This window comes from Myodes glareolus, chromosome 10 (genome assembly GCF_982192425.1).
Source record: "Myodes glareolus chromosome 10, mMyoGla1.1, whole genome shotgun sequence".
NCBI classification, from domain to species: domain Eukaryota; kingdom Metazoa; phylum Chordata; class Mammalia; order Rodentia; family Cricetidae; genus Myodes; species Myodes glareolus.
The window spans coordinates 66095857-66123589 of NC_142035.1; the positions used below are offsets into that span (position 1 = coordinate 66095857).

The window sequence follows — 27733 nt, forward strand, 5'->3', positions numbered from 1 at the left end:
CTAGAATTTAAAAGCAACTTGAAATTTCTCTACTCTTTAATTCTGTTTTCAAAGTATATTATGCCCTAACATGAGAATGAAGAAAGCAAAACCACTGATTCATTCCCTCCCAAATGTATAGTCATGGGAGATAAAATACTTGAGGGAGGGAAGCAAATAACAAAACAAAAAAAAATACTAACTGCCAAAAACTAAGAGGCTCTAGCTCTTAGCAGTAGGGTTGCTACGGGGAGCCCAGCAGAGATGGCCACTCAGTCACAGTGCATAGCCAATTCAAAGTCTTCATTCCAGGCAGCTAGGGCCCCAGCCAAGTGTGTCCAGAACAAGGGTTTTCAAAGGCAGAAGCCACATCCTGGCACCTCACTCTGAAGCTCTAGGAAACTTTGTAAAAGCAAGCAGTTTGTAGCAAACAGTATTAACAGAAGCTAGGATAAGCAGTTAGCTGGAGGGGGGTTCCTGTACTAACAGGCAGTTTCACAGACTCTAAGAGAAGTTAATGAGGACATGCTGACCTTGGGTTCCTAGAAGACAGTTGAGTAGTTTTCCGTAGAATTCTTTGTAAGGAGATCAAATTCTAGTTAAACCTGAAATGGCCTCCGCTAAAATACAAGATGGAGGAACCTCTGCACTATCTTGCCCTGTCACAAGGAAAACCAGCCTCCTGGAGAGAACTCGGGTGCTCCAGTCAGATGCATGCCTTAGGGCTGGAGTTGTAGCAACTTTAGAGGAAGAGAAATAGAGGGCTGGTTGCCTATCCCATCATAAATGCTGGGTATGAGTCTTGAACCAAATTAGTTTTGAGACAGAGAAACTCATCTGTCTCCTTCAGAGACAATCAACCAAGAAACCACTTGGAGGGTCTCTACTTACTAACACATGGGTGGAAGGCAAGTAAACAAAGCCATCCCTGGAAATGGGCTCAGAAGATTCAGAAAATGTCAGGAAATGCTCCAGCTGGGTAACCCAAGCAACGCACTAACAGAAAGGAGCTTAGAGACAAATACAGTCAAAACATTTAGGCAGACAAAGGAAGCAATAGAATCTGGGGAAAAAATCAGAATGTTCTTTAAAAAGAGGGAAATGGGTTTGACCAAAAAAAAAAAATAAATAAGGATTCTACAGATAGTCTTGAAATTTAAACCTTAATCTAAGTTCCATAGCCAAACAGAGTTGATAAATTGGAAGATTGCTTTTTAGAAATCATTCAAAATGTAACGCAAAGAGATAAAGGGATGGGAATATGAAGTTCATAATAGCAACTATCTGTTGTAGGATATAAGAAAGAGTGGAGGCTGGCTCAGCAGTTAAGAGCACCTGCTGCTCTCCCTGAAATCTCAAATTTGGCTTCCAGCACCCACATCAGTCAGCTCACAGGTCCTTATAACTCCAGTTCCTGGGAATCCAGCATGCTCTCCTGGCATCCGCAAACACCCAGACTCACGTGTCATATACTCACAGAGTTATACACAGAGACGCATAAATAAACACATAACATTCTTAAAATAGAAGAGGGCTGGAGGGAAGGGAAAGGGGAGGAAGGTGTTAGAGCCAAAGTTACATTTTAAGTTAAGTTTTAATTACTATTCCCAAGAGATCCATGAAACAAAAATGCCTCTGATCTGCAAGACCTTGCTCAAAGACAGTTCCTGAAATGCTGAAGGCCATTGTTAATTGCAGATAACCAGCCACATGGTTTTCATTTCCCTAAACAAGGTTGACCCATCTGCACCGATGTACTTGATCACATGTGGCGGGAGGTTCACAGGCTGGAGTCCATCTGGATGCGTACTTGTCCCTGATTGGACCTGATGGGAAACGCGATGACTTACGGGCTTTCCTTCTTATGCCGCTACAAACTATGATTCAGGGCCATTTCCCAGGAACCTAGCTATGGACCTGCTTAGAGCCCATCCATCTGGCCAGGATTCAATTAACACTTGCTTCAGTTTTGGCTTTCAACTGTGATAGTGGTCTTAGTCTGGATCGGTGGGATTAGCCAAGGTGGTAAAGGAAGTATGCTCAACCGAGCCTCATTATATGGAACCCTGCTAGGTCTGAAGTATCCCTTAGCCCTAGAGGTACAGACACTGTGTGTCTCACAGCTGTGCTTCAACTTTCAGTCAGATGACCCAGCTGTGAAATGGCAACTGAACCTCTACAAAGATGTTCTGAGGAACGAAGAACCTTCTAATCCGGAAAAGACGGTGGAGCGAGTGCAGAGGATCTCAGCCGCTCTCTTCCACCTGGAGCAGGTACGGAGGTTTGCTCTGAGGAGTGAGTGAGCAAGACTGCCCCGGAGGATAGATAATTCTTCCCTGCGCTCGGCTCTCAATTGCAGGAGACCTCTTGAGGCAAAAGGCAACCACCAAATTTTAGCCCACATCACCCCCCAAGTGTGGCCTGGCACCTCAAAGCCGTCCTGCCCTCAGCTTTTCCCTGAACTGTTCACAAGTTCTTGCTATGAATTCAAAATAGTTTTTTTTCCCAGTTCTTTGCCATTTGTAAAAAAGCAATAAATGTCTAGTGGCATTTGGGGAAATAAGAATAAAATAAAATAAAATAAATAAGACCTTCACACAAGAATGGCTTACTGCTGGGAACATTTTTGCTAACTTCAGTTGTAAAACCAAAATTATCCTAGAGTTTGTCTGAGCTACTCAGTCTGCCATTCAGATAGGCCTACTGTGTGATTCCTCCTTAGGTGGAACAGCCTTTGAGGTCCAAAAAGGCTGTGTGGCACAAATTATTGTCAAAGCAACGGAAACGGGCAGTGGTGGCCTGTTTTAGGATGGCTCCTCTCTACAATTTACCCAGGTAGGTACTCCATCATTATTTTCTGCCAGGTGAGCCAGTGATAGGAATTAAGCTGTTACTCCCATAGCTGAACTCTCTATGGCCCTTAATCTTAATCCTAACTATAAAAGTTGGGATCCTTAGCTCGTGGCACCTTGCAGACGGCATGGTATAATGGTCTACTAAGCAATCAAGGTAAGTATGGAAGCAGGTAAGAGTGCCTCACCCTGGGCCTTCACAGCCTCTCAGCACATATGAGGCTCTCTGCTTTTGCTGGCAGAGGAGTCTTTGTGACAGCGTAAAGGCTTCTGGGAAAGGGGAGCTGTTTTCTAAAGCACCTAGCCCAAATTCCATCATTTCCCTGCTCAGACACTAGGAGATATGACAAAATTTACTATTCCTCAACAGAGCAAAATGTAGCCTAAGAATCCTCCATCACAGTGCATTTACCATCAAGATGAGGGAAGGGGGAGCTAGTTGCGGTGGCACATGCCTGTAATCCCAGCTCTCAAATCATGCATGTGAATTTAGCCTGAGCTACATAGCAAGTCCTTATCTTAAAACAAAAAAGAAAGGCTAGAAATACCCAAAGAAGCTAGACAGAAGCACAATGTACTTATCTTGGTCTTTTGTACTTTGAAGTAAAAATTACCATGTAGGATATCTTCTGCCAGCATAAGGAAGGAAATCTGAGTTAGTTCAGTTTCCATTACCACAAAATACCTGAGGCAAACTGACTTAAAAGAAAGATTTATTTCAGTTCATGGTTTCAGAGGATTTAGCTCACAGTCACTTGGCACCACTATTTTCAGTCTGTGGTGAGGGAGAACATCATTGGAGTAAATAAGCAATGGAGCTAATCTTCCCACCACACAGAGGTGAGGAGGCAGAAAGCGGGGAAGGTCAAGGCCCTAATTTCCCTTCAAGAGTGGGTCCCAGTACCCGTACTACCATACCTAAACATCTAAAGGGTCTACCACCTCCCAGTTACACCAGAGACTGATGATCAGTCCTTCAATGCATGACCTGTGGAGGGCATTGAAGAGCTACACCATAGTAATATCAGGAAGAGCTAGGGCCTGTATGGACTACTAGGACTGTCTCTGCGTGTCTAATGATAGGACAGCCTCATCCTTCCCTGGACAGACTGGAGAGTACATGAGAACAAGTCTGTAATCGGTCCGCAGAGCTGGTGACTGAACAACAACCTTTGATTTATCAACGTCCCCGTCCCTGGGAACAGCCTCACCTGGTCATGGAAAACCAACTGACTTGGACAAAGCATTCTGAATCCTATACATCAGCATGTTTCTTTAGAATATGAGACCAGGGGCCATTCTATGCTTGGTCTTTGCTTTCGTCCATTGGAGAATCTTGACCATTATTTCTCCAGAATATCCTGTACCTTGCCTAGAACCAGGCGAGTTTTCCTTTTCAGGGTCTTTGAAGACGGTGGGGAAATCACGGCTCCTGGGATGTGCACCTGCTCCATAGGGCCTCTCCCAGGAAACTAGATTTGCTTTACTCGGAGGGGAACAAAGTGACAGCAAATCAAGCAGAATAAATAAATAAATTCATGAATAGAAAGATGAAAATGGAAGTCAGCCCGAGGTACAGGGGATGGTGAAGCCCTCTCGGAGGGTGAAGTTGATATCCATTGAAAATGGTAGACGTGTGTACAATTTTTATTTGTTTTCTAAGAGACAATGAAATCACTAGGAGACATTCACCATCCTCTCTTGACTAGAACTCCTGCTTGAGGGTGTAGCTTGAGGAACTCAGCTCTACAAACACTTGTCCAGGGCCAGACCAGACAGACAGAAGTCATCCCTCTCAAAATCAAGCTTTTTGTTTTTGTAACGATGTTGATACCATCCCTTCCTATCCGGGTATTTCTTCAGCATTCCTACACCTATATATGTCAGGATAAGTTCACGGAATCCCTGTAATGAGGCATGGCGTCCTTAAGACAGTTGCTCTAGAAGAGCTGCCTGAGTTTTCTCTCTAGTACGAAGGATTCTGAGTCAATTTCATAACAACCAACTCACCGAGAAGGCAATGGAGGAAGCCGCTCCTCTTCCCTACTTTGTGATGATCTAAGCGCCGGGGAATCTTCCAGACTAAATGCCTGGAGGGATTTATCTGATTATAGAGATGCTGTTCATCTAGTGCTGGTGTTTAAAAGGAAACCCTGTATGCTTCTCTCCAGACACAAAATTAATAATTTCTTCCTGATCACCTTTCAACGTGTTTGGCTGGAAAAGGTTAATGAAAAAACTCAGTATGACAGACTAATTCCCATTTTAATGGTAATGTAACTGAAGGACGCCAGCTCATCCCCTGCACATGCCTCCGTTCCTGGCCATGATTTAATGTTCCCATAAGAATACATGTTTGTACAATTTTTTAGAAAGTAAAATTCTGATTGGTCAGATTTTAGCGGGAGACAGCCAGATTTTGGTTCTACCAAAACACGAACCAGGGCTTAATGACCGCTCTTGTCCTTTTTCTGCATTCCTGTCCCGGCTTGCTACTACAGTTCCTCTTAGCTGCGCTTCTGTGGCCAACTTTCCAGGAAGTCATTCCTGACTTAGCGGAAGGGGCGTGAGCCTGACACCAGAGCACAGCCGGGCTCTCTGAGGTACCCAGCAGGCATGCCCACAGCATAGCTGGCCCAGATCTTGCCTTCCTAAGTGACCCACTGGAGTGCCCTGCTGAGGTATTCCTTGGCTAGGGGAAGGTGCGAAAGCAGAAGTTGAGGGTTTACAGTTTGGCACTAAGCTACAACCCAATTTCAATTGTATTACTCGATCAGTGGGCTAATCTGAAGAAACAACTAAGCTGTCGTCTGAAGCGAACATTTGAACATTTTCAGACTTGATCTAATCCGCTACTTCTCACTACAATGGCAATGCTGGTAAAAACCCGGTAAAGCTAAATAAGGATGTTGTGTCTTCCTCTGGTTATGGCGCTCGGAAGAACTCCAGTATTTATGAGTTACCTAGTTAAAGAAAACAATGTGACCAATCAGACGATGAGAATTGTACAAAAAGTCTGTCCTGGCTTACTAACCGCTAACCACCCAAACTAAACTAACGAACCCAGCGACTGTCCTGACCCCCCTCTCACCCTTCCACTCAGGCACCGCTCTATTAACCTCTTCCTCCATGGCTATCAGAGATTTTGGATAGAAACAGAGGCGTATTCCTTTGAAGAGAAACTAGTACAGGATTTGGCTGTAAGTACTGAACAAACTGGGAGTGGACCCAGGCATGAATGGGTTGGATCTTTCTAGCCGTGTTTGTGTATGCTGTGCAAGTCAGGCATTTACAGAGAATGTGTGTGCTGTGTCAACCTGAAAAGAGCTAACTAAACTCTCAGGGTGACGCTGCCCACGGGCCTAGGAGCCAGAGGATGGAATTTCAATTAGAGGTGCTAATAACGTCCTCGCCCTACCTCCATCATCATTAACAACTAATGTATCTTCAAGTGCACAGCTGTGGCATGGGGAGTCCGTGCCAAGTTAAGTTTTGAGCACCGTTGGTTGCAGGAGACCCCTGTCCTGCTTATCCCCTGCTAAAACCCCACATCCGTAACAATAGCTCTGCCCTGGGGAAGGTGCATCTAAATAATCCTCTTTCCTGCATCTCTTTTCTGTGTCGGCCTTTCAGAAAGCTGGCATGCACTCTCTAGTAGACATGCTCTAGACCGCTCCACAGGAATCACAAAGGTGCAGCCCCATCCTGTGTCAGGGGAAAATAAGCCCCCCCACTCCCGCTTCTCTGGCCACCATGGTGTTCTCTTTTCTCCTTACCTCTCAGTTTCTCATTTTCTATTCTCATTCGCTCTCTGCATTAATCTTGTATTGTTTCTCTCATTCTATTCTATCTGTTCTCCTCTTTGAACTACCATTCTATGTCTTAGCCCCTCCCCCCCCTTTTTTTTAAATCTCTCTTCGTCATTTTCCTTCCCTTTGTTCTTAGGTCCCTTACTTTCCCCCACACACTCCTGTTGATGAGAAAGGTGCTGCCTTTGCTTTTCCACTTTCCTGATTGGTGTGAAGCTGGCAGGAAGTGGCATTTTAGCCCCCTGCTGCAGAACCATTCACACAACCTGGGTAGTTCTCACCAATTCACCAAGTACGACCACCCTGCTGACTTGACCTCTGCCAGAAAATTTCACTGTTGCCACTAACACCAGCTGCTGCTTCCCTTTCTAGAAACACAGAGAAGTGGTTTGGTGAGAGGAGGGCCAGTCTTGTGGCTCCTACATGGCAGCTTTGCAGGACAATGTACATTTTAGGGTAGAGTGTGAAGCTGAAACAAAGAGACACGTTTTTTTGTTAGGTTAAATCTAGACTAATACTATGGTAAGATTTTTTAATTGGTTCCTCTTATTATAGTATTGAAATTAAGTCTGCTAAATTTATTAACTCATGTTCATGCCCTGATTTTATATACTTGCTACCTATCAATAAACATTGCAATACTTGAAAAAAAAACTAAAATAATACAACTGGACCCCGAATAACCCCAGAGATTTATGGCTTTTGTCTCACCTCTATCTCAAGCCAGAAGAAATCCCATGTATTGTCTAGAGGGACTCAGTTTCTTAAGTGACAGCAGGGTTTCCCTCCTGAACTGGGGTGCTCACAGCTTGCATGAGTGTTGATTGGAGTCCGTAGCTCTTTTCCTGTGGTCAGCCATTTGCTTTCTTTGATTTCATTTAATTTAAAATGGAATGTGTCTTTGATTGGCTGGGGCAATGTATCTGTCTACAGCAACCCTGCACCCTCAGGACTCCTGCCCTGAAACAAGCGGCTGGTAGATGCTTTCTGTCCGATGCCCTCTATGCCTTGCGCTTTGCCTTCTCGCTATTCATATGCAGTTGTACGGTGCGTACGGGGATCTGTGCCTCAAATCCGCCTGTGTTCCTCTGTGTAGAAATCTCCCAGGGTTGAAGAGGAGGAAGAGGAGGAGACAGAAAAGCAGCCTGACCCGCTTCACCAAATCATTCTGTATTTTAGCCGCACCGCACTCACAGAGAGGAGGTGAGCATCCTCGTGGTGTTCTTCCCATAGGCCTGGGATAGGGCTCACTCATAACAGCCCCTCTGTGTCAGCAGCAGGTAGAAGGGATTTCAGAACTGAGAGGCTTTGTTCATGGCCACCAGGAAATGCCCAGAAGACAGGCTTCTCATTATAATATGTGGCAGACTACAGATGAAATGACCTAAAATCATGACTTTATTCCTAAATTCCATATTGAACCAATGCTGGATCAACTTTTCAGAGTCGAAGAATTTAATTAGTTCACTAGTGTGTTTAACTAGGAATTTTATGGGTTTTAGTAATTTTTTGTTGACTCCAAAACATAGCCTGCTAAATATTTTCTCTGATATTTTCTTCCAGCAAATTGGAAGATGACCCTTTGTACACCTCCTACTCCAGCATGATGGCCAAGGTACACCTGGGTTCTTACCACTTTGTCACCATCTGCCTATCTTAGGGCATATCAAGTTGTCATGTGAGCATGAAGACGGGGGTTTGGTCATGACACAGGTTCTAGGCATCACACAGCGCTCACACTGTCAGTGTGGCACCTTGAGACTTTGTAGAAAAAGCAGCAACTGGATTCATAGTCCAGTTCTAAAGCTGACTGAATACGGCCTAAGCACAAAGACCGTCTTCCATCTTCAGTTAGTGACTGGGAGAGGCCAGGTCGTTCATTCTGTGTTCCAGTGTTCCAGAGGAGTCACAGTGACTAGAGGAATGCCACCCAGTTTTGACAAACTCTAGACTGCTGAATGTCATAAGGAAACTGTCCTCAGAGAGTAAAACACTCAGGAAAGAGCAGACAGATGACGGCAAACAGGAACTCGTATTGCTTTGTTCTGTTGTCTCTCATGGCCCTAGTACAAAGTGTCAATTTAGGGTTTCCATCATGGATATCCCAGTCTTCCTGTCACGGCCCTGGCATCTGTTTTAACAGGGACAAATCCTTGTAATCCTTTGTTCTCATTTACATCAAAACTTTTTTAGGGAAGGGAACTCATGTCTGTGCTTAAAACAGGTCCCCTTTGGATATGTGAACTCCGTGTTCTTCTTTCTTGTTCCTTAACCCCTTGGTGACTACAGAAATGGCACTTACAGTAGACTGTAGCCCAGCAATGGTCAGAATGTTCCTAGTTTCACAAGGTGCCGAGGTCCCTGGGAGCCTGGGAATGATAACCTGTCCCTTGTGCCTACAAAGTATCATAGAAGAGCTATGCTTAGGAGGGAGAGGGAACTGAGATTGGTATGTAAAATAAAAAAGATTGTTTTATAAAATACAATAAAAAATAACAAAAAAGAAGAGCTCATTTGATTCCCTCTAACTTGGTTGTTTGTGTCCTCCTTTCCCTGCTCCATGGAACCCAGAGTTGCCAGAGTGCTGAGGATGAAGACGAAGATGAAGACAAGGAAAAAACATTTGAAGTGAGTTCCCATAAAGATATTAGAACCGGGGCCCTTACAGGCCAATAGGATGGGGCTTCAGAATGGTAGCTGCCATTCGCTTATGGGACTCACTGTACTGCTGTGTCCGACTCAGCACGTCTAGCCATGGCTCTGCCATCTGCCTCTGTGACTGACAAGCAGCAGGTATCCTGCTCATCAGCCATGCCCACTCCTATGTTGGTTCTGATGGGACTGTTCTACTTCCCATATACTGTAGAAAAAGGCTGGAGAAGGGCAAATTTAAACCACCAAAAATGAAAGAATCAAGGACATTAGGATGGTCGTGTCTACTCTAGAAATACCAGTTGATGGCAGTTTTATTTGAAAACAGTGCAGAAGCCCGGCACTCCTAAAACTGCACAATTTTAGGTTCCTATGCTCTTTGACAGGCAAAGCACCCAAAAATATAATAGAAGTGAACGTAGATAAGTACAGTTCTGGTAACCAGTTCTGATAGAACATGTCTGCAGTGTAAATACAGGGACATCTCTTACATTCAGGCAAATATAGTCAGGTGGCCCCTCAAGCACGTTTCCTGTACAATAAAACATTGAAGACAAGCACATTTAAATCTTGACTTGCAGGGAATTGCATGCTGGGAGATGGAAAAGCTAGAGCCCTAGAAGCATCCAAGGAGGAACTTGTCTCCAGGAGAAAGACTTAGAGCTTGTGGATTTGCAGGAAAGACTGGAGTTGGGACAGGGGTGATGGACAGGTCCAGACCTTGACCTACACTGCTTAGTTAGTGTGTGTCCTAGCCTCATGCTAGGACCCTGAAGGCTAAAACTGAGAGCTTTGGCTGAATCTTCCTGCTCCTCTTCCCAAAGTGACCACATTGAGTCAATCTTCTCTTTCTGCTCTTCACTACGAAAATAATAATAATTTGCTTTATAATAGCAAAGGTGAAAACACTGTTACCTAGCAGCATAAAGAGTAGAAACCTCAACATTAAAGAGAGAGTGAATTATGGGTAGATTCTTTGGGGGAAGCTAAGTCATGTCTGGAAATAAAATTTAGAAGTTTGCTTTATCCAAAGTTATATGTATTGCCTTTCTTAAGCTGTGAAAGATTCACTCTCAGCGTATCCTGCCACGTTGCATTTACTCAAGGGGAACATGGGCAGAAGGGAGGAATGTGAGCCCTGGAGGGGCTGATCTTCGTATATGACTTCTTCTTTTAGGAGAAGGAGATGGAGAAGCAGAAAACACTATATCAGCAAGCGCGCTTGCACGAACGTGGTGCCGCAGAGATGGTCCTTCAAATGATAAGTGCCAGCAAAGGTGATGTCCCTGTTTCTAGGCAGACCCTCGGTGACTAGCACAGAGCTAACGCTCCATGGCCTAAAGTCACATTAGCAAGCCTGGAGAAAGCCCAGCAGGTATAATTTACCACCTCTTTCCTTGGTGAGTCAATCAAATCTTCACCCTGGCAGGTGAGATGAGTCCCATGGTAGTTGAAACGCTGAAGCTGGGAATTGCCATTCTCAATGGAGGCAATGCTGGTGTGCAACAGGTAAGATGGCATCGGGGGATGGTGCAGAGGTCCTGGGGTACTTTCATTGGACAGGACAGTTCTCACGGATGAGGTTCAGTTTGCTCCAAGAGGGCCATCCACAGTTTCTTAGCTGGTGTTTGTCCTTGGTGGCCAATTATGTCAGAGGAGATGGAAACACGGGTGAAAACAACAGCTGGAAGTTTGCATGAATGTGCATACTTAATAAAGAGGTTCTTACCTAAAGTTAAAGAAATGAGACGTTACATTTTCCCTCAGATTTTCCGGCAGAACTGTAACTACTCAAGGGATGTTTCTGAAGCCCCTGATGTTTATTTCAGCTCTTTAACCTGTGAGCTGCTTTACCATGAGAAACCGCACAAGTAATTGGCCTTCCTGCTATTCACTCACTTATTCCCTATTCGTGAAACACTTACTTACCGATTACTGACAATGCCTGGTTCTGCTGTAGAGGCTGAAGTTGTTCTAGTGAGCGGATACAAATAAAGTCCTCAATTGAGAAGCTCAGGCTAGAGGGTTTTGAGTTAATGGCCACCTCGGGCTACAAAGTGAGTGAGACTCTCTCTGTCTCATAAACCTAGGGGTCAGCGCTATAGCTCAGTGACAAAGCACCTGCTTAACATGAACGAGGCCCTGTGTTCAATTTCTCAGACCGCAAAATAAAATAGTGAAACATCCTATCGTGCTGATTACGTTCTAGTGGGCATAAAACGAGAAGTCGGTATTCAGATAGCCGCTAGTCATTTGGTGTCTGAATTGGAATGGTTGAGAAAGGTAGGCATTTATGAGTAGCTCCTGAAGCAGTGGTTCTCAATCTGTGGGTCGTAACCCCTTTAGCAAACCTTTTTCTCCAAAAATATTTACATTATGATTCATAACAGTAACAAAATTATAGCTATAAAGTAGCAGTGAAATAATTTTATGGTTGGGGGTCACCACAACATGAGGAACTATATTAAAAGGTCGCAGTGTTAGGAAGGTTGAAAGCCACTATGACCTGGAGCATCCTTGTGCACAAGAAAGTGAGTTCAAACACAACTTTAATATTCATAAAAGTACATCTCAGAGCCTTTACAAGTCTCTGAATTTATATCTTAGACATAATGTTTTCTTAGTCTTTAAATCTTCCCAAGCTTTTAATTTCTCTTGAGGAATTGTTATTTTTCTTTCTGTCTTGTTGGCTTCTTTCTTCCACTATAACATATCAGCTAACTATCTTGCAGCAAGCTTTTTTTTAATATACTAAAATTTTATGTCACACAAAATTCCTCCTTTCTAAAATCGGAGACCAGAGAAAAGAAAGTAAAAATGTCTGTGCTCTCAACCAGGCCCATTGCTGTCTGAACTCTTGTTCCTATAAACAATACTCAAAGAAAGAGCGATTGGAAGTATACCTCAGCAACAATAACGTTGCAATATCGCCATCCTAACACTCATCCAAAATAGTAAAGACTTTAAACAACAAATCCACAAATACCAAAGGTATACTACACTGTGGTGAAGTAGCAAAAATAATAAACCTTTATACAATAAAATCTGACTGCCTGGGTAGATGTTTTGACTCATGCACAGTTTTTTTTTGTTATTGTTACATGTATGCATTCATTTAAGCATATAAATACAACCTTCTGTGTCGATTTAGTGCTGCCCAATGCATGCCTTTAGGGTTGACCACTTGGTTTTGGATCACCTATCAAGTGAATCATCCTTGGGGAAGATTGATTCTCCCTTATTAATTTTCTGTAGTCATTGATTGTCTGTAGCTCTTCATCTAGGGATAGGACCTTCTAGGATTTCTCCCAAACAGATTGGCATGTCATCTAGTGGTAAAATTGTTCACACCTTACTTAGGCAACCTAGTGTTGAGGTGTTGTGGGTGCAGCTCCCTGGTACTGTAGAGAAGACAGCCTCTCAGCTGACGTCCTGGTCTCCTTGCTCTTACAGTTTTTGGCCTCTTCCCAGATGGTCCCTGAGCCTTGGCGTAGAGGCTAGATTTTCTTAACTACACCAGTAATTCTTATCTGTAGTTCTGAGTCTGCTTTGATGTGCTTCTAAGGCAGAGGATTTGCCATTTCTCCATCAGAATCGGGAAGATCGTGCGCTGTGGCACAGTTTTCACTGATTCTCTCTAACCTGTGTCTCTTTGCAGAAAATGCTAGATTACTTAAAGGAGAAAAAAGATGCTGGGTTCTTTCAAAGCCTTTCTGGTCTTATGCAGTCTTGCAGGTAAGTATGGGGAAACCACTCAGCACTCTTAAAAACAAAGAGAAGGGGGCACACAAAATCATCTACCTTACCATGCAATTGTTAAGAAGATTCGGCATTTACTACCTTAAAATCCCAGAGAGTGGCTATTGTTCCCTAGGCTTCAGGAATACATTCAAACTACATTAAGAGAAGAAATAATCCCCATCAGCCACAAACATCATTTCCTGTCAGAAACCAAAGTTACAATTACTCAACTCATTTGTCTCTAAGTATCAAGAGTTAAGATAGACTATGATGTCTTCTATTTGAACATTTGAAGGATGAACATCTTTTTCGTAGATTTCATAATCTTGCCAACCTTACTTGACTGTACCTCGAGGCAACAAGGAGACTGTATGAGCTACAGCATAATCTCTTGTTTCTCTTTCTCTCTCTCTCCCTCCCTCCCTCTCCCTCTCTCTCAACACTTACAGTCTATTAGTTTATTGTCTCTCTCAGGAAAAGAAAATGTAATATTGCCAGGTCCAACTCATTGAGGATAGAATAGTACCTGTGGACCCAGGGATGGCAAAATCAAGGCAACTGAGTTCTACATTGCTCATGACACTTCCATTAGGTCTCTAAGAGGTCTCTCAGTATGCTACAGTACTTGATACTGATAAATTTGTTTACAATTCATTTATAATGATAGCACAGAGGGACAAATGACATTCATTTAATTGCCAGATGATTTCTCACAGAGGTTTTAAGACACTTTAATGGGTTTGATTATTACACAGATAATACATATCTGTAAAATACTTAAGCAGCAAGAAAATTAAAGCATTCAACATGGGTGTTTAGGGATTAAAGTGAAACTGAGAAATGCTTGGCACCAATCCCAAAGCAAAGCTTCAGAGCAACAAAGGTCCAAACATCATTTCCTGTGTTTATCTTGCCACTTGCCCCAATCCCCAACCCAACACAGCAAAATCCAAGTAGCAAAACAGCGGGATAATTTGGGGTTTTTAAGCAGCCTTTTTTTTTAATTGCACAGCCTGGGGTGGGGGAAACAACACATCTAGCACCTGGAGAGATGTCAGAGGAGACCAAGCCCTTGTAGCTTTTGCAGAGGACCCAGGTTCAGTTCCCAGCATCCACATGGTGGTTCACAGCTACCCATAAACTCCAGGTCCAAGGGATCCCACAACCTCTTCTGACTTCCATGGGCACTAGGCATATACATGGTACATGCAGACAAAATACTCATACACAAAAATAATGTTTCTTAATTTAAAAAGAAAAACAACAAAGGTAGCAATAGAAATTTCACCATGAGTCCCGAGAAGGGGAAAAAAAGAGTGCTAATATCTCTCTAGTCTATAACCATGTCCTCTGAGTACCAACAGAAGTAAAGCTAATGCTAGTCTTCTTGGGCTCAGCCATGCATGCCCCTCAGAGCGATACCTTTAGAAAACTTTTTGCTCTAGGACACTTTTCAGATCTGTTAAGGAATTAAACTATTGGGAAAGCGTAAGGATACTTAACTTGGAAGTGATCTGATTCCAAAGCATTCTCATTCCCAACCTGGGTAGCTTTTCTTGCCTCAAACAAACTTGACTGTAGCCAGGAAGGTAGGGGGAAGTGGAGACAAAACAAACACCAACTTTTCACAAATTTAGGAACACCAAAGGACACCATTTCACATAAGGCTTAATCTTAGCTGTTACTGGCTTTTGAACAAAGCAGGAACCATAAAAGGGTGTGGCCTTTGAATTCATCAAAATAATCTAGTTTTTCCCTCCAGTCCTCGTCCTAGACACGAGGGACCACAATTCCTTGTGATCTTTAGAGAAAGCAGCTAGAGGTGGGAGGTGAGCACTGGGTGGAGTTTAGGAATCTTAGAAACAAATCAACTCTTCCTGACTTGGGAGGGCTTTCTAAATCTTCACCCATAAGAAAGGATTCAAACTAAACAACAATCATCACCTCTCTGTACATATGACAAGGTCTATGAGCTGTCACATCCATAAACCACAGTGCTTGGCACAAACTTAAGGGGCTTCAGGCTTTTTTGAACATACTATTATATGTTAGTCTATTTATGATAATAAAGAGACAAAATATTCTTTGTAAATACTTGACATTAGAAATTTATTTTCCCAGTGTAGTTAGCCCTGAACTTTGTTTTCTTTTGTCAATTAAAAGTGTCCTTGATTTGAATGCATTTGAGAGGCAGAATAAAGCTGAAGGCCTGGGAATGGTTACAGAAGAAGGAACGCGTAAGTAGTTGATGAATGCCAAGGTCATCCCCTTCCTGGTTGAAATCTCAGCTCTTTCTGATCACAGCCTTTGCATGCAATTTCTTTGTCTACAAAGACTTGCTCCATTTGAGCAAAACATTTCTATCTGATGTTGCTAGAGCCAGCATCCAGGCTGGATGTGTTCATAGAGCTAGCTGTAATTGAAGAAAAGTTTGTTACAGTATTTATGGGTTTCTTACTTTGTATTTTCTCTTTTCCCTCTCATCACCAGTCATTGTCCGTGAGCGTGGTAAGTGTGACTCTCTAGTCAGAGTTCCTACCATGGTGTGCAAATCCTAAGAGATTGGATTTAATTGCTTTGGTCCAGACACATCTTGGGTCTGGTGGTTGCATGTCGAGTTTAACCCAGCAGCTTAATGCTTAATTAAAGAAGTGCCTTCTATCTGTGAAGCATGGTTTTTTGTTAATAAGTATTTATTATGTATACAATATTCTGTCTGTTTGCGTGTATGCCTGCAGGCCAGAAGAGGGTACCAGACCTCATTACAGATGGTTGTGAGCCACCATGTGGTTGCTGGGAATTGAACTCAGGACCTCTGGAAGAGCAGGCAATGCTCTTCACCTCTAAGCCATCTCTCCAGCCCCCCCCCCCCCCCCGAAGCATGGGGTTTGAAGGGCTGTGAGTCACTGACTGCTGTTAGCCTCATTGTTCTCATCGCATGATGTGTCTTCGGCCTTAACAGTTTACTATTTGTGCTGTGTACCCGGCAGCCTTGGCTGTCAATTCGTTGGGTTTCTCAACATCGGTCCAAAAGTTCATTTCCAAAGCCGTTTGTCATTTTGGAGTCATGTGCCTTAGCTGGTGGTTCCTTGTTGAGAGGCCAAATGCTGACATGTATATTGTGTTTTCAAGGTGAAAAGGTGCTCCAGAACGATGAGTTCACACAAGATCTCTTTCGGTTCCTCCAGTTGCTTTGTGAAGGACACAACAGCGGTGAGTGGGGACAGCTAGCTTGTGGAGGGAAAGCAGCATCTGTGCGTAGGATTCCCATTCCGTGGTGTCCACTTGATTCAAATAGTTACTGTTCTGTGGCTGCGAAGAGACATCACGACCGAGGCGATTCTTATTTTGGAGCTTGCTTAGAGGGTTGGTCCGTGATCTTCATGGTGGGACATAGACAGGCATGGTGCTGGAGCAGTAGCTGAGAGCTTGGCATGCTTATCCACAGGCAGCAGGCCTAAACAGTGAGACTGGGCCTGGCATGGCCCTTTTAAACTTCAAAGCCCACTCCCAGAAACACGCCTCCTCCAACAAAGCCACACCCCCGCCAACAAGGCCATTTCTCCCAATCCTTCCCAAACAGTTCTACTATCTGGTCACCAAGCATTCAAACATATGAGACCTTTGGGTGGTCATTCTCATTCAAACCCCCATGCTATCCAAGTTCATCTAGTCTTTAATAAGAAAGCTGTATAGAATGACCATTAGGCTTATGACTGCTGCTGTTTAGTGTCACCAAGACTAAATCACTCCCAGAATCACCATCCCTTTCATATCATCTCCTGGATCTTATCTTGTTTTAGATGTCGCAGGGTTATCAGAGCTCAGAGTAGAGCAGGATTTCTGCGGCTCCAAATATATTCTCTGAGTGAGACTTGCAACATAGTATGCCATGTCTAAGCTCAGTTACCAGGGTATGCCTGGCTCCCTTTGGTCTAATGGGCCTAGGTTCTGACCCAGCTCTGGTGTTCTCAGACTTTCAGAACTTTCTGAGGACTCAGATGGGCAACACCACCACTGTGAACATCATAATCAGCACTGTGGACTACCTTCTGCGGCTGCAGGTGAGTCATCTACAGTTACACGAGCTAGCAACAGCCATGCAGAACCAGGGAGGTCCAGGATATAGATGTTCCTCCATGGAACTATATCCTGATAAGCCACCCGTAAGCTGGAGATGCATTTCCTACACCTAGCTATTGCGCATCATCGTTTCGTGAGATGAGACACTACAGCATTTTGGTGGTTTACTCTTAAGATTGTGTGGCTGACCCTGGGCTCCTGACTAGCATTATCAGAGAACGTCACATCATAAATAGATAGAAACAACACTCGGAACTTCAAGTACAATTTCAACTGAATCAATAGCACTTTCACACCATTGTTAAGTTGCAAATTTAGGCCTTAGACCCGCATCACTCAGGGAATGTCTATGTAGTCCAGCCCTCAAAGAAGGAGTTGTAATCTATGCCCTCACACTTAGGGAAGTTTTAATTCTTAAAACATGTGTTCAAAGACAAAGCAGAAGGACCCTTAATTATGAGAGTATCTGTCACAAAATGCTGGGCATAGGTTAGTGTTGTCAGTAAAGACCCGGCTACAGTGGCCAAGAAAGAAGGATCAAATTACCTATAGATAATCACTGTTATCTTCAGTGAGCATAGCTCACTTTGAATGTTGTCTATCATAGTCTCCCAAGTGCTAAAGGCTGTGTATCTTCCTTAAACGTTCTTCCCTGTGGAGAACTACGTGCTAGGGGTCGGCTATCTCTGTGCATCTTTGTTGGCTCCCCGGCTCCTGTCATAGCAGAGGCGTAGAGATATGAGAGGATTCCTTTGAATTCTTCTTATCCATCGAGTTTATCTTCCTTAAACTCGGTCAGAGAAATGTCAAACTCTACTGTTTGCTTTTAGGAATCAATCAGCGATTTCTATTGGTACTACTCAGGAAAGGACGTCATAGATGAGTCTGGACAGCACAATTTCTCTAAAGCTCTGGCCGTCACCAAGCAGATTTTTAATTCCCTTACAGAGTATATCCAGGTAGGTGCTGATGAGTTCTGAGTTGACAGCAAATGGAATATTTTTAACATGCTCATTTTCTATATTCTCTAGAGTATTTGGATGCACACAGTGCATCCGTTGTACTCAGCCCTAATGCTGACGTAATTTCATATCTAGAAAAAGGAGCCATTGGTACCTGTGGTCTATGAGAACCTATAGTCTGTGATCCCCTGTTGGAACCTGTTTATGGTGTTGGCACACTTTTTGAGGTTTTCATTTACCTCATTACATTTTGCTTCCTTTTCTAGACTGACTACTTTATATGAATGAAAAATAAATTCACCTTAAATTTCTTCAGTCTAGAATATCTGATGATGTATCAATATCTGATGTTCAGTAAGCACAGAGAGTGAAGTGAAGAAACTGTTTACAGAATTATGGAACAATGACATAAGCAATATCCTAGTAGGGAATTTTAAAAAATGAACAGAATCCAACCTACCTATGGTGGCACATGCCTACAATCCCAGACTTGGGTGGCTAAGGCAGGAGGATCTTAAGTTTAGAGCTAGTCTGGGCAACATAGTGAAACTTTGTCACAAAATGAAATAAATAACAATAAAATTGAATCTTTGAGCTCTTACTATGGAAGAAGTAATGTCAAGTAATGTCAAGTGGATTTCAGAGTGAATGTCTTAATGTTCTAGTATTCTTTCTCTTTCTTTTTTCATTTATTCTAAAAAACAAAGCAAAATGAGCTATCTTTTTTTCATTTTACATACCAATCTCAAGTTCCACTCCCTCCCCCTCCACCTTCTTCTCCACCCTACCTCACATCTACCTCAGAGAGAGCAAGACACATTGCTTTGAGGAAGGACCAAGGCCCTCCCTACTATTTAGGCTGAGCAAGGTATCCCTCCAAAGAGAATGGGTTCCAAAAAGTCAATACAAGCAACAGGAACGTATCCTGTTCCCACTGCCATTGGCCCCGCAGTCTGCCCCAGCCATACAACTATCACTCACATTCAGAGGGACTAGTTTGGTCCTATGCTGGTTCCTTCCCTGTCTGGCTGGAGTTGGTGAGCTCCCATTAGCTCAGGTAAACTGTTTCAGTGGGTGTCCCCATCATGGTCTTGACCTCTTTGCTCATATTCTCAGTCCTCCCATTCTCTAACTGGACTTTGAGAGCTCAGCCCAGTGTTCTGCTGTGGGTCTCTGCCTCTGCTTCCATGAGCTACTGGATGAACGTTCTATTGGTGATATTTAAGATAGTCATTAATCTGGTTACAGGGTAAGGAGAGTTCAGGTGCCCTCTCGGCTATTTCTTAGAGTCTTAGCTGGAGTCATCCTTGTGGATTCCTGGGAATTTCTCTAGAGCCAGGTTTCTTGCTAGCCCCGTAATGGCTCCCTCAATCAAGATAGCTCTTTCTTTGCTCTCCATCTCTGTCCTTCCCCCCATCTTGACTATTCTGTTCCCTCAAATTCTCCTCCTCTTCCTCTTCTCCTCTCATTCTCCCCTTACACTCTCCTTTCTCCTCCCACCCCTATGCTCCCAATTTTGTCAGGAGATATTATCTATTCCCCCTTCCCAGGGGTATCAATATACGTTTATCTTAGGGTTCTCCTTATTACTTAGCTTCTCTGGGGTCATGGACTATAGGCTTGTTATCCTTTGCTTTACAGTCTGTATCCACTTATGAGTGAGTACATACTATGTTCATCTTTCTGGGTCTGGGTTAACTCACTCAGGATGGTTTTTTCTAGTTCCATTCATTTACATTCAAATTTCAAGATGTCATTTTTTTTTTACTGCTGAGTAGTACTCCATTGTGTAAATGTGCCACATTTTTTTTAATCCATTCTTCAGTTGAGGAGCATCTAGCTTGTTTCCAGGTTCTGGCTATTACAAATAATGCTGCAATGAACTTAGTTTAACAAATGTCCTTGTAGTATGATTGAGTATCTTTTGGGTGTATGCACAAGAGTGGTATTTCTGGGTCCTGAGGTAGGTTGATTCCCAATTTTCTGAGAAACCACCATACTGATTTCCAGAGTGGTTGTGCAAGTTTTCATTCCCACCAGCAATGAGGAGTGTTCCCCTTACTCTACATCCTCTCTAGCATAAGTTGTCATTGGTATTTTTGATCTTAGCCATTCTGACTGGTGTAAGATGGCATCTCAGAGTCATTTTGAGTTGCAGTTCTCTGATAGCCATCAGCGAATGGTTGAACATTTCCTTAAGTGTCTTTGGGCCATTTGAGATTCTTCTGTTGAGACTTCTCTGTATAGATCTTCCATAACATCTTCTATGCATCTCCTACAACAGTCTATCTGCTGTGAAGAGAGATGAATGATGTATGTAGGAAACCTGTCTATATAATTAGTAGCCATGTCAGTCTTATGTAACACAAGATTTTTGAAGGATAATTGACACTTCATTTTTATGTAATCTTAACCACAAAACTCATGAATAAAATATTTGCTCATTTATTAATTGAACAAAACATTTAGCTTGTGTTCTCATCTTGGCTCCTGGGGAGAACATAATATATTGTCTCTACTATGAAACTGTTGATAATACAGTTTAAAATTCATATGCATATGCATAATGAAAAATATTTGCTATGAGATGATCACACATGATTTAAAGTGATGATATGTATTATGCTTCTAATCATAACTATTATGCACCAAACATGCAGAAGTGGAATTGATGATAGCCTCAACAGCATTCTGAAACTCAGAGTCAGACAACAAAGAAATAAAGCAAACACAGCACACACGAGGAGTTTAATGATAGAGAAAGCTCTTATGATCCCAAGGGATTGGTGTCGTCACAGAGACACACAAACTGTGCATAAAGAAGGATGCACATTGGTCTTTTGGAGAAGTCATGGACAATTGTGAGAGACTTATGAAGAATAATGTCAGTAACTGAAGAAGAAACAAGAAAAAGCATGAGGAATGTCCCATCCCCTTCCTTGTGTACCATTATTTCCTTCTTTCCCCATTCTTTAAGTCTAGAGTAAATCTCAGAGTGTGGCTCTTTTATATATCATGGAGTTGAAATTTGTTCTACGAAAAACATTATCTGGAGGATGAGGTAGGATGATCACAAGTTCAGGACCTGCCTAGGGTAGAGAGTGGATTAAAAGTCAGCTAGGTTAAGGAGATCCTGTATCAAATTTTAGATAATTTTAAAAGGGTTGAGGCTATAGATCAATAGTAGAGTCACTGCTTTGTATGTGTGAGGCCCCAGGTTCAATCCCCAGTGGTGGAAAAAGAAAGGAAGAGAGAGAGAGAGAGAGAGAGAGAGAGAGAGAGAGAGAGAGAGAGAGAGAGAGAGAGAAGAAGAAGAAGAAGAAGAAAAAGAAAAAGAAAGGAGGAAGGGAGAGAGAAAAAGAGAGAGAAAGAAAGAAGGAAGGGAAAAGGCGGCAATTAGATTTTCATTCAATGTCCATATCTCGAGGTATCTAGCTTACTCAGATTTTATTTTCTCATAAAAATAAATACAAAACTTAGTGAACTTCCTGGAAAATGAGGTGTTTTTTTAATGTATCAAAGGCAAACTGCATTGAAACTCAAAAAAGAAGAAAGAAAGAAAAGAAAGGGCTTCATTAAGGAGAGGGCAATAGTATCCCACCCAGGGGTAGATGGAGAAAGGAGAAAGTTGCCAACCAAGATTTCCCCTGGAGTACTCAACACAAAAGAGAAGCTTGCATTCTGTGAATACTTATTTCTTTCAACAACCAGTTTTGTTCCAACATGAATTCATTGGCCTCCAGGGACAAGAAATTGAACATAGATAACTTGGGATAAAACAGTATGATTTGGGAAAGTAGACAATATTTCTTCGTCTCGATTTTCCCTTGGGAATCCTACCAATACTCTTCCATTCTTGAGGTAGTATGTGTGTTCTTTTTGGATATTTCTTTTTGAAGAGAAATTTGGAGATTGATTAAAGTTTTTTTAAAAAAAAAGAAGAAGAGGCTATGATAGTTAATAATGATCATAAATAAGAAGGTTATTGTGGAAATACAAACTGGTAATAAGTCATCTGACATTCAGCTTTGAGAGGAAAATGTTGAACCATGAAACACATGAGTTTAGAAAGCGCTGCCCTCTCACATAACCCTGAGTGGAATGCCCTCCTAGGACAGACTCTGAGTACCTCTCTACTCTACAGGGCCCTTGCATCGGGAACCAGCAGAGCCTGGCTCACAGTAGGCTGTGGGATGCAGTGGTTGGATTCCTCCACGTATTTGCTAACATGCAGATGAAGCTCTCTCAGGTACTGTGGCCTGTTCCCCTACATATTCCATTACTGTGAATAATTCTTGCCCTTTGGACTTCCCTTTGTGGATGTGGCTGCTTAACCAAAGACTGGAAAAGCCAAGCAGATTAGGTCTCATTCTTAAAACTGAGGACCAAGCTGAGAAGCAGGGATGAATGCCTGGGGTGGGGGGGTCCCAGAGGGGCTTTTGTACGAATGCAGCTTCTTTCTTGTTTCCCACCAACCTCTCCTTTTGTAACTGCCTCCACACTGCTTCCCATGCCTCTGTCTCGTCACTTTAGAATACCATTCACTGACCTTTCTCACCTTCCAAATGTTGCATGTCTGTCATCCACAAACGCCCCCCTTACCCACACTTTCCCTCCTTCCCCCCTCTACCTTTCCTTCTCCCCATCTCTCTGGCAATATGAATCAGAATCATTATGAGCATTTATTATGAACAAATAAATGTAGCATACGTAGCAGCTGATCGCCTCTCTCCATGGCAACACACGAGGAAGCACTTCAAGATGTGTTTCAGACTGATTAGAGGGACATTTGCAGCATCAATTTAAATAATGTACATCTAAAAATCTCAAGGCTCTCATACCTGCCTCCTCTCTTTTGGAATGTGCTGTGTAACCCTTCATTTCTTTTCCCCTTTTGACTCTGGCCTTATGGGAAGAGCGTTCTGGGGGGCTACTAATTTGGCAGTAGCGTGTCCACGTCTGTGTCAGCCATGGCAGTGTGCGGTAGAGGCTCTGGAGAGAAGAGCCCTTGCCCTGCCCCCTCCACATCAGTGACTTCTGGCTCCTGTTTCCATCATCTGTAAAATATTCAGGGTTAGAAGGAATGACCTCGGAGGCCTCTTCTCAGCTCTATTGCTCTGTATTGCTATGGCTCCTTTTTCTTCCTTCTGAATGCAGCTGTGACACACAGTAGGTAGGGAAGAAGTCCCTTGGGGGCACTGAACGGCTAGGCAATGAGCTGTGTCTTTCTACAAGAGGGAGGAAGAATCCGTAAAAGAAGTGTGACCCAAAGAACAGTTTTCAAAATTACCTGCAGATTATTCTGCTAAAGCATCCTTTCCTAATTTTAATTTCACCCTTAGATGAGATCTTCATCTACCATCCTATACATGCCAAAGGGTTTGCAGCACAGAGCTTGTTTTGCAGAACTCTGCCTGCATTGCTTGAATTAAAACCAAGCAGAGCATCAAGAGCATGCAGAGGAGTCGCTGTGCTTGCGTATTATTCTAAGAACTCAGTGATACCCTGATCACCACCAACTGCAACTAGGTTAAACTAATCCAGGAAGAAAGGAGAATCTACTGGGTGAACTAAACATTCCTTATTACAGTAATATCTCCCATGAAGCTCATGGGAGATAGTCCTCCAGTATAGAAAATTATAAAATAGACTTGAGAACGTTCCTGAGGGCTCTTCAGTGGATGGGGGCTGTTAGGAATCATTGAGGTAACAGTCAGTCTATCTGCTACATTTGTATGAAGGAGAATGTGAAGGGGCACTGATGGAGGAGTCTCCCTGTCCTACGGGCAGTGGGTAAAAACCACCTTCACTCACAGCAAGAAGGGAGCTCCTTTCTGACTTGGATGCAGCCCTCACCTAACCTTTCCAGAGCAGGCCCTTCTTGCTCACTGCCCTGGACTTTGCTGAGGGCTCAGATAGCTCAGGGTATCTCCTGTTTCTGTTCTAGGATTCCAGTCAGATCGAGCTGCTGAAGGAACTCTTGGATCTCCTTCAGGACATGGTGGTGATGCTTCTGTCCCTACTGGAAGGTTGGGCTGTTTGGTATAACTAGGCATTCACATGATTGTAATTGGTCTGAGCACTAACCTGACTAATCACACAGATTATATCCTTCTGGCAGGTCACTGATGTCATAAGACATTGGTTAGAATGACAAATCTTGAGAAAGAAAAAAAAATGAATGAGGGACACATGGTCTGATGGACAAAGCTTGAAACCAACTCATTTGATGCCAATAGGAAAGCCAGAATGAACTGGGGAAAACATCCAAGCTTTGCCCCTTCCTATCCTCTCCCTCTCCCCATTGCTTTTCGACACAGCTGGCTGCCAGTGTGTATGCCAGCCATCTAGCTGGGCAACCTCCTAGGTCAAAGGGGTCAAGGGGACACCATATATTCCTCCATATTCCCAGAGATCTGATAGTGGAACCACCTCCTAGGCCCCAGGGCAGAAACAAGGCAATGGTGTGGCCATTTCCCTCTCGTCCTGGTTTCTTCTCCCTTGGCTCCTGGTGGGCTGGTTGCAATGGCTTACTACTCTCTAACTATTTCCAAATCAACATGGTCAGAAATGAACTGACTAATTTGGCAAATAAGTCTTCTAAAAAGAGCAACCTGTCAAGTTGCACGATAGCTTGGGTTCATTGATGTATTTGTATGTCTTTTTGAACCCGCCTCACAGGAAATGTGGTAAACGGAACTATTGGAAAGCAGATGGTTGACACACTGGTAGAATCATCCACTAATGTAGAGATGATCTTGAAATTCTTTGACATGTTCTTGAAACTTAAAGACTTAACCAGCTCAGATACCTTCAAAGAATATGACCCGGATGGTAAAGGGATCATCTCCAGGAAAGAATTCCAGAAGGCCATGGAAGGTCTAAAGCAATATACACAGTCAGAGATCGACTTCCTCCTTTCGTGTACAGAGGCTGACGAGAATGACATGTTTAATTATATTGATTTTGTAGAACGGTTCCACGAGCCAGCCAAGGACATAGGGTTCAATGTGGCAGTGTTACTGACCAATCTCTCTGAACACATGCCCAATGATTCTCGCTTGAAGTGCCTGTTGGACCCAGCAGAAAGTGTGCTAAATTACTTTGAACCATACCTGGGTCGAATAGAGATCATGGGTGGGGCCAAGAAAATTGAACGTGTTTATTTTGAGATCAGTGAATCCAGTCGAACTCAGTGGGAAAAGCCTCAAGTGAAGGAGTCCAAGCGACAGTTCATTTTTGATGTTGTCAATGAAGGTGGGGAGCAGGAGAAGATGGAACTGTTTGTGAACTTCTGTGAGGACACAATCTTCGAGATGCAATTAGCATCTCAGATCTCAGAATCCGACTCAACCGACAGACCGGAAGAGGAAGAGGAAGAGGGTGAAGAGTCTGCTTATACGATGGAAATGGAGGGGGAGGCGGAGGATGACAAGTCTATGGAGTCTGCCTCTGCCTTTGCCATGGCCTGTGCCTCAGCAAAGAGAAATGTCACCAACTTTCTGAAGAGGGCAACCCTGAAGAACCTCAGGAAACAGTACCGAAATGTAAAAAAGATGAGTGCGAAGGAGCTAGTGAGGGTTTTCGTCTCTTTCTTCTGGATGCTCTCTGTGGGCCTCCTCCAGCTGCTCCTCTCTGTCTTGGGAGGCATCTTTCAGATCCTCTGGAACACAGTGTTTGGTGGGGGCCTCGTCGAAGGGGCAAAGAACATCCGAGTGACCAAGATCCTAGGCGACATGCCTGACCCCACCCAGTTTGGGATCCATGATGACGCCGTGGAGGCTGACAGAGCAGACATGATCGAGCCAGGTGTGACCACTGAACTGGTCCACTTTGTAAAGGGGGAGCCGGGAGAGTCAGACATCATGTCCGACCTCTTTGGAATCCACCCAAAGAAAGAAAGTGGCTTAAAGCAAGGTCCTGAAGTGGGATTGGGTGACCTCTCTGAAATCATCGGCAAGGATGAGCCCCCTACGTTAGAGAGTACTGTGCGGAAGAAAAGGAAAGCACAGGTAGGCACAGTCTCTGTCTGTTGTCCTTTACAATCTGTATGCGGTTTGCACAGGTCATAACGCTAACTCTGGTTCAGATAGGGTTATTCTGACGTTCCAGATTCGCCAGGTATGAGGACGTTGTGACTTAGGTGGGTATTTCCATGTTTAGTCACAAGGAAGACTTCTAGTCTGCACTGTAGAGCTTGTGATGACCTGAGACCTTCACCTGCTTCTGACTTTTATTAAGTTAGTGTTCGTGGTGCACAGGTTGATTCAGTGAAAGCAGGAAAACCAAGTGTAATGAATGAGGAGATTTCTTATGAGGCAGTATTTCTATATACCCTGTAAGCTCTGATTCCATTTCACCAAAACTCTGTAATAGATATGGTCTGTTTCTCTTGGTAACTTTATAATCCCAATAGATAAGAGTTTCACTAGCTAGAAAGGTTACTAAACAATCCTTACAACTTCATATGATATTGATGATGGTAATTACTACTACCTATTGACAACCTATTACTATGAGTCTGATCATGCCTGGAACATGTTTATCATTAGGGCTCTGAGTCAGTCAACTAGATTGAATGGATAAGACAAAAGTAACTTAGATTGGCCACAGAATGTTCTGGATGTTTCCTTCTCTTGCAACATAACTTACCATGCCATTTTGGCATCAAAAGAAGAAGTGAGGGTGCAGACAAAGACCACAGCTATTCATTAATTCCATTATCACCAATCAACACATTAACACGAATATGTTACTATTCTAGGGTCTGAGAATTGAGTGATAACTGAAAATTTTATAGAAAATACAGACACTGAACAAGTTGGTACAAATAAGAAGTATGCTATAAAGGAAGTATTCGACAATGGAAGAGAGGTGTGAAGAGCCAGGGAGGGAGACCAGCATAGGTGTCCTTATTGTATCATTTATTTTGCATCGCCTCTGGGATAGGCTCATTCCCTAGGACCATTTGATAAAAGTTAGAGACTAATACAGGTACTACATGCACCAGACTATGCTCTGGTTAACAAAATCTAGTTTTGCTTTCATAGAACTTAGCCGCAAGTGGGAAAAGATAACAAGTAAATAAGATAATTACCACTGGTGATGTTTGTCCAGGTTAATACACATACTACTGGGTTAGAAAAGTGGAGTCATCTAGGTCCTCTGGATAAATATGTAATTCTTGACAGCATTTGCTATAAACAGGGCAGCCAAAAAGGCTCCTGAAGAGATGAGATTTTAGCCAAATCTGAAGCATGACAGACATATGGAAAGCCAGGATCTCATGATCAAGGCAGAGGGTCAAACCACTGAGACGTCCCTAGTGTGCAGAAGGCTCAAGACTTCCTTCCATGGGAAGAAAGGTTGGAACATTTAAATAGAAAAACAGTAAGTCTAGTAGTACTACATGAGAATGACAATAGAGAGAAAGCCAGGCCCCTACAGGATAGGCTGGCTTCGCTGAGGAGCTTGGTTTCATTCTGAGTGTGGTAGTTATCAGCTAGAGGGACCAGGGAAGTGACAGGAGGGTTGAGGACAGACAGGAAGCTTGTCAAATAGAAAGGGGTTCCAGATTAGACACCTAGTGATCTGTGCCCTACCTCCTGCCTGCTTCCATAGGGCTCCCTTGAGGTTTATGTATAAGTCCTGCTTG

The 27733-nt window shown here is 43.2% G+C and overlaps 1 protein-coding gene across 1 annotated transcript in view; it reads left to right on the top strand.

The window, feature by feature from the left end:
- Ryr3 (ryanodine receptor 3) overlaps nt 1–27733 on the top strand; it is a 369298-nt gene that overhangs the window by 320408 nt on the left and 21157 nt on the right. Inside the window, exons 73-89 of the mRNA XM_087910876.1 lie at nt 2121–2252; nt 2702–2814; nt 5003–5102; nt 7737–7843; nt 8204–8255; nt 9212–9268; nt 10470–10569; nt 10722–10801; nt 12951–13027; nt 15197–15270; nt 15524–15541; nt 16166–16246; nt 17009–17097; nt 17947–18075; nt 22223–22327; nt 24026–24107; nt 24760–26090. Of these exons, the coding sequence (XP_087767002.1) occupies nt 2121–2252; nt 2702–2814; nt 5003–5102; nt 7737–7843; nt 8204–8255; nt 9212–9268; nt 10470–10569; nt 10722–10801; nt 12951–13027; nt 15197–15270; nt 15524–15541; nt 16166–16246; nt 17009–17097; nt 17947–18075; nt 22223–22327; nt 24026–24107; nt 24760–26090 (2727 nt within the window). The remainder of the gene's footprint in view (nt 1–2120; nt 2253–2701; nt 2815–5002; nt 5103–7736; nt 7844–8203; nt 8256–9211; nt 9269–10469; nt 10570–10721; nt 10802–12950; nt 13028–15196; nt 15271–15523; nt 15542–16165; nt 16247–17008; nt 17098–17946; nt 18076–22222; nt 22328–24025; nt 24108–24759; nt 26091–27733) is intronic.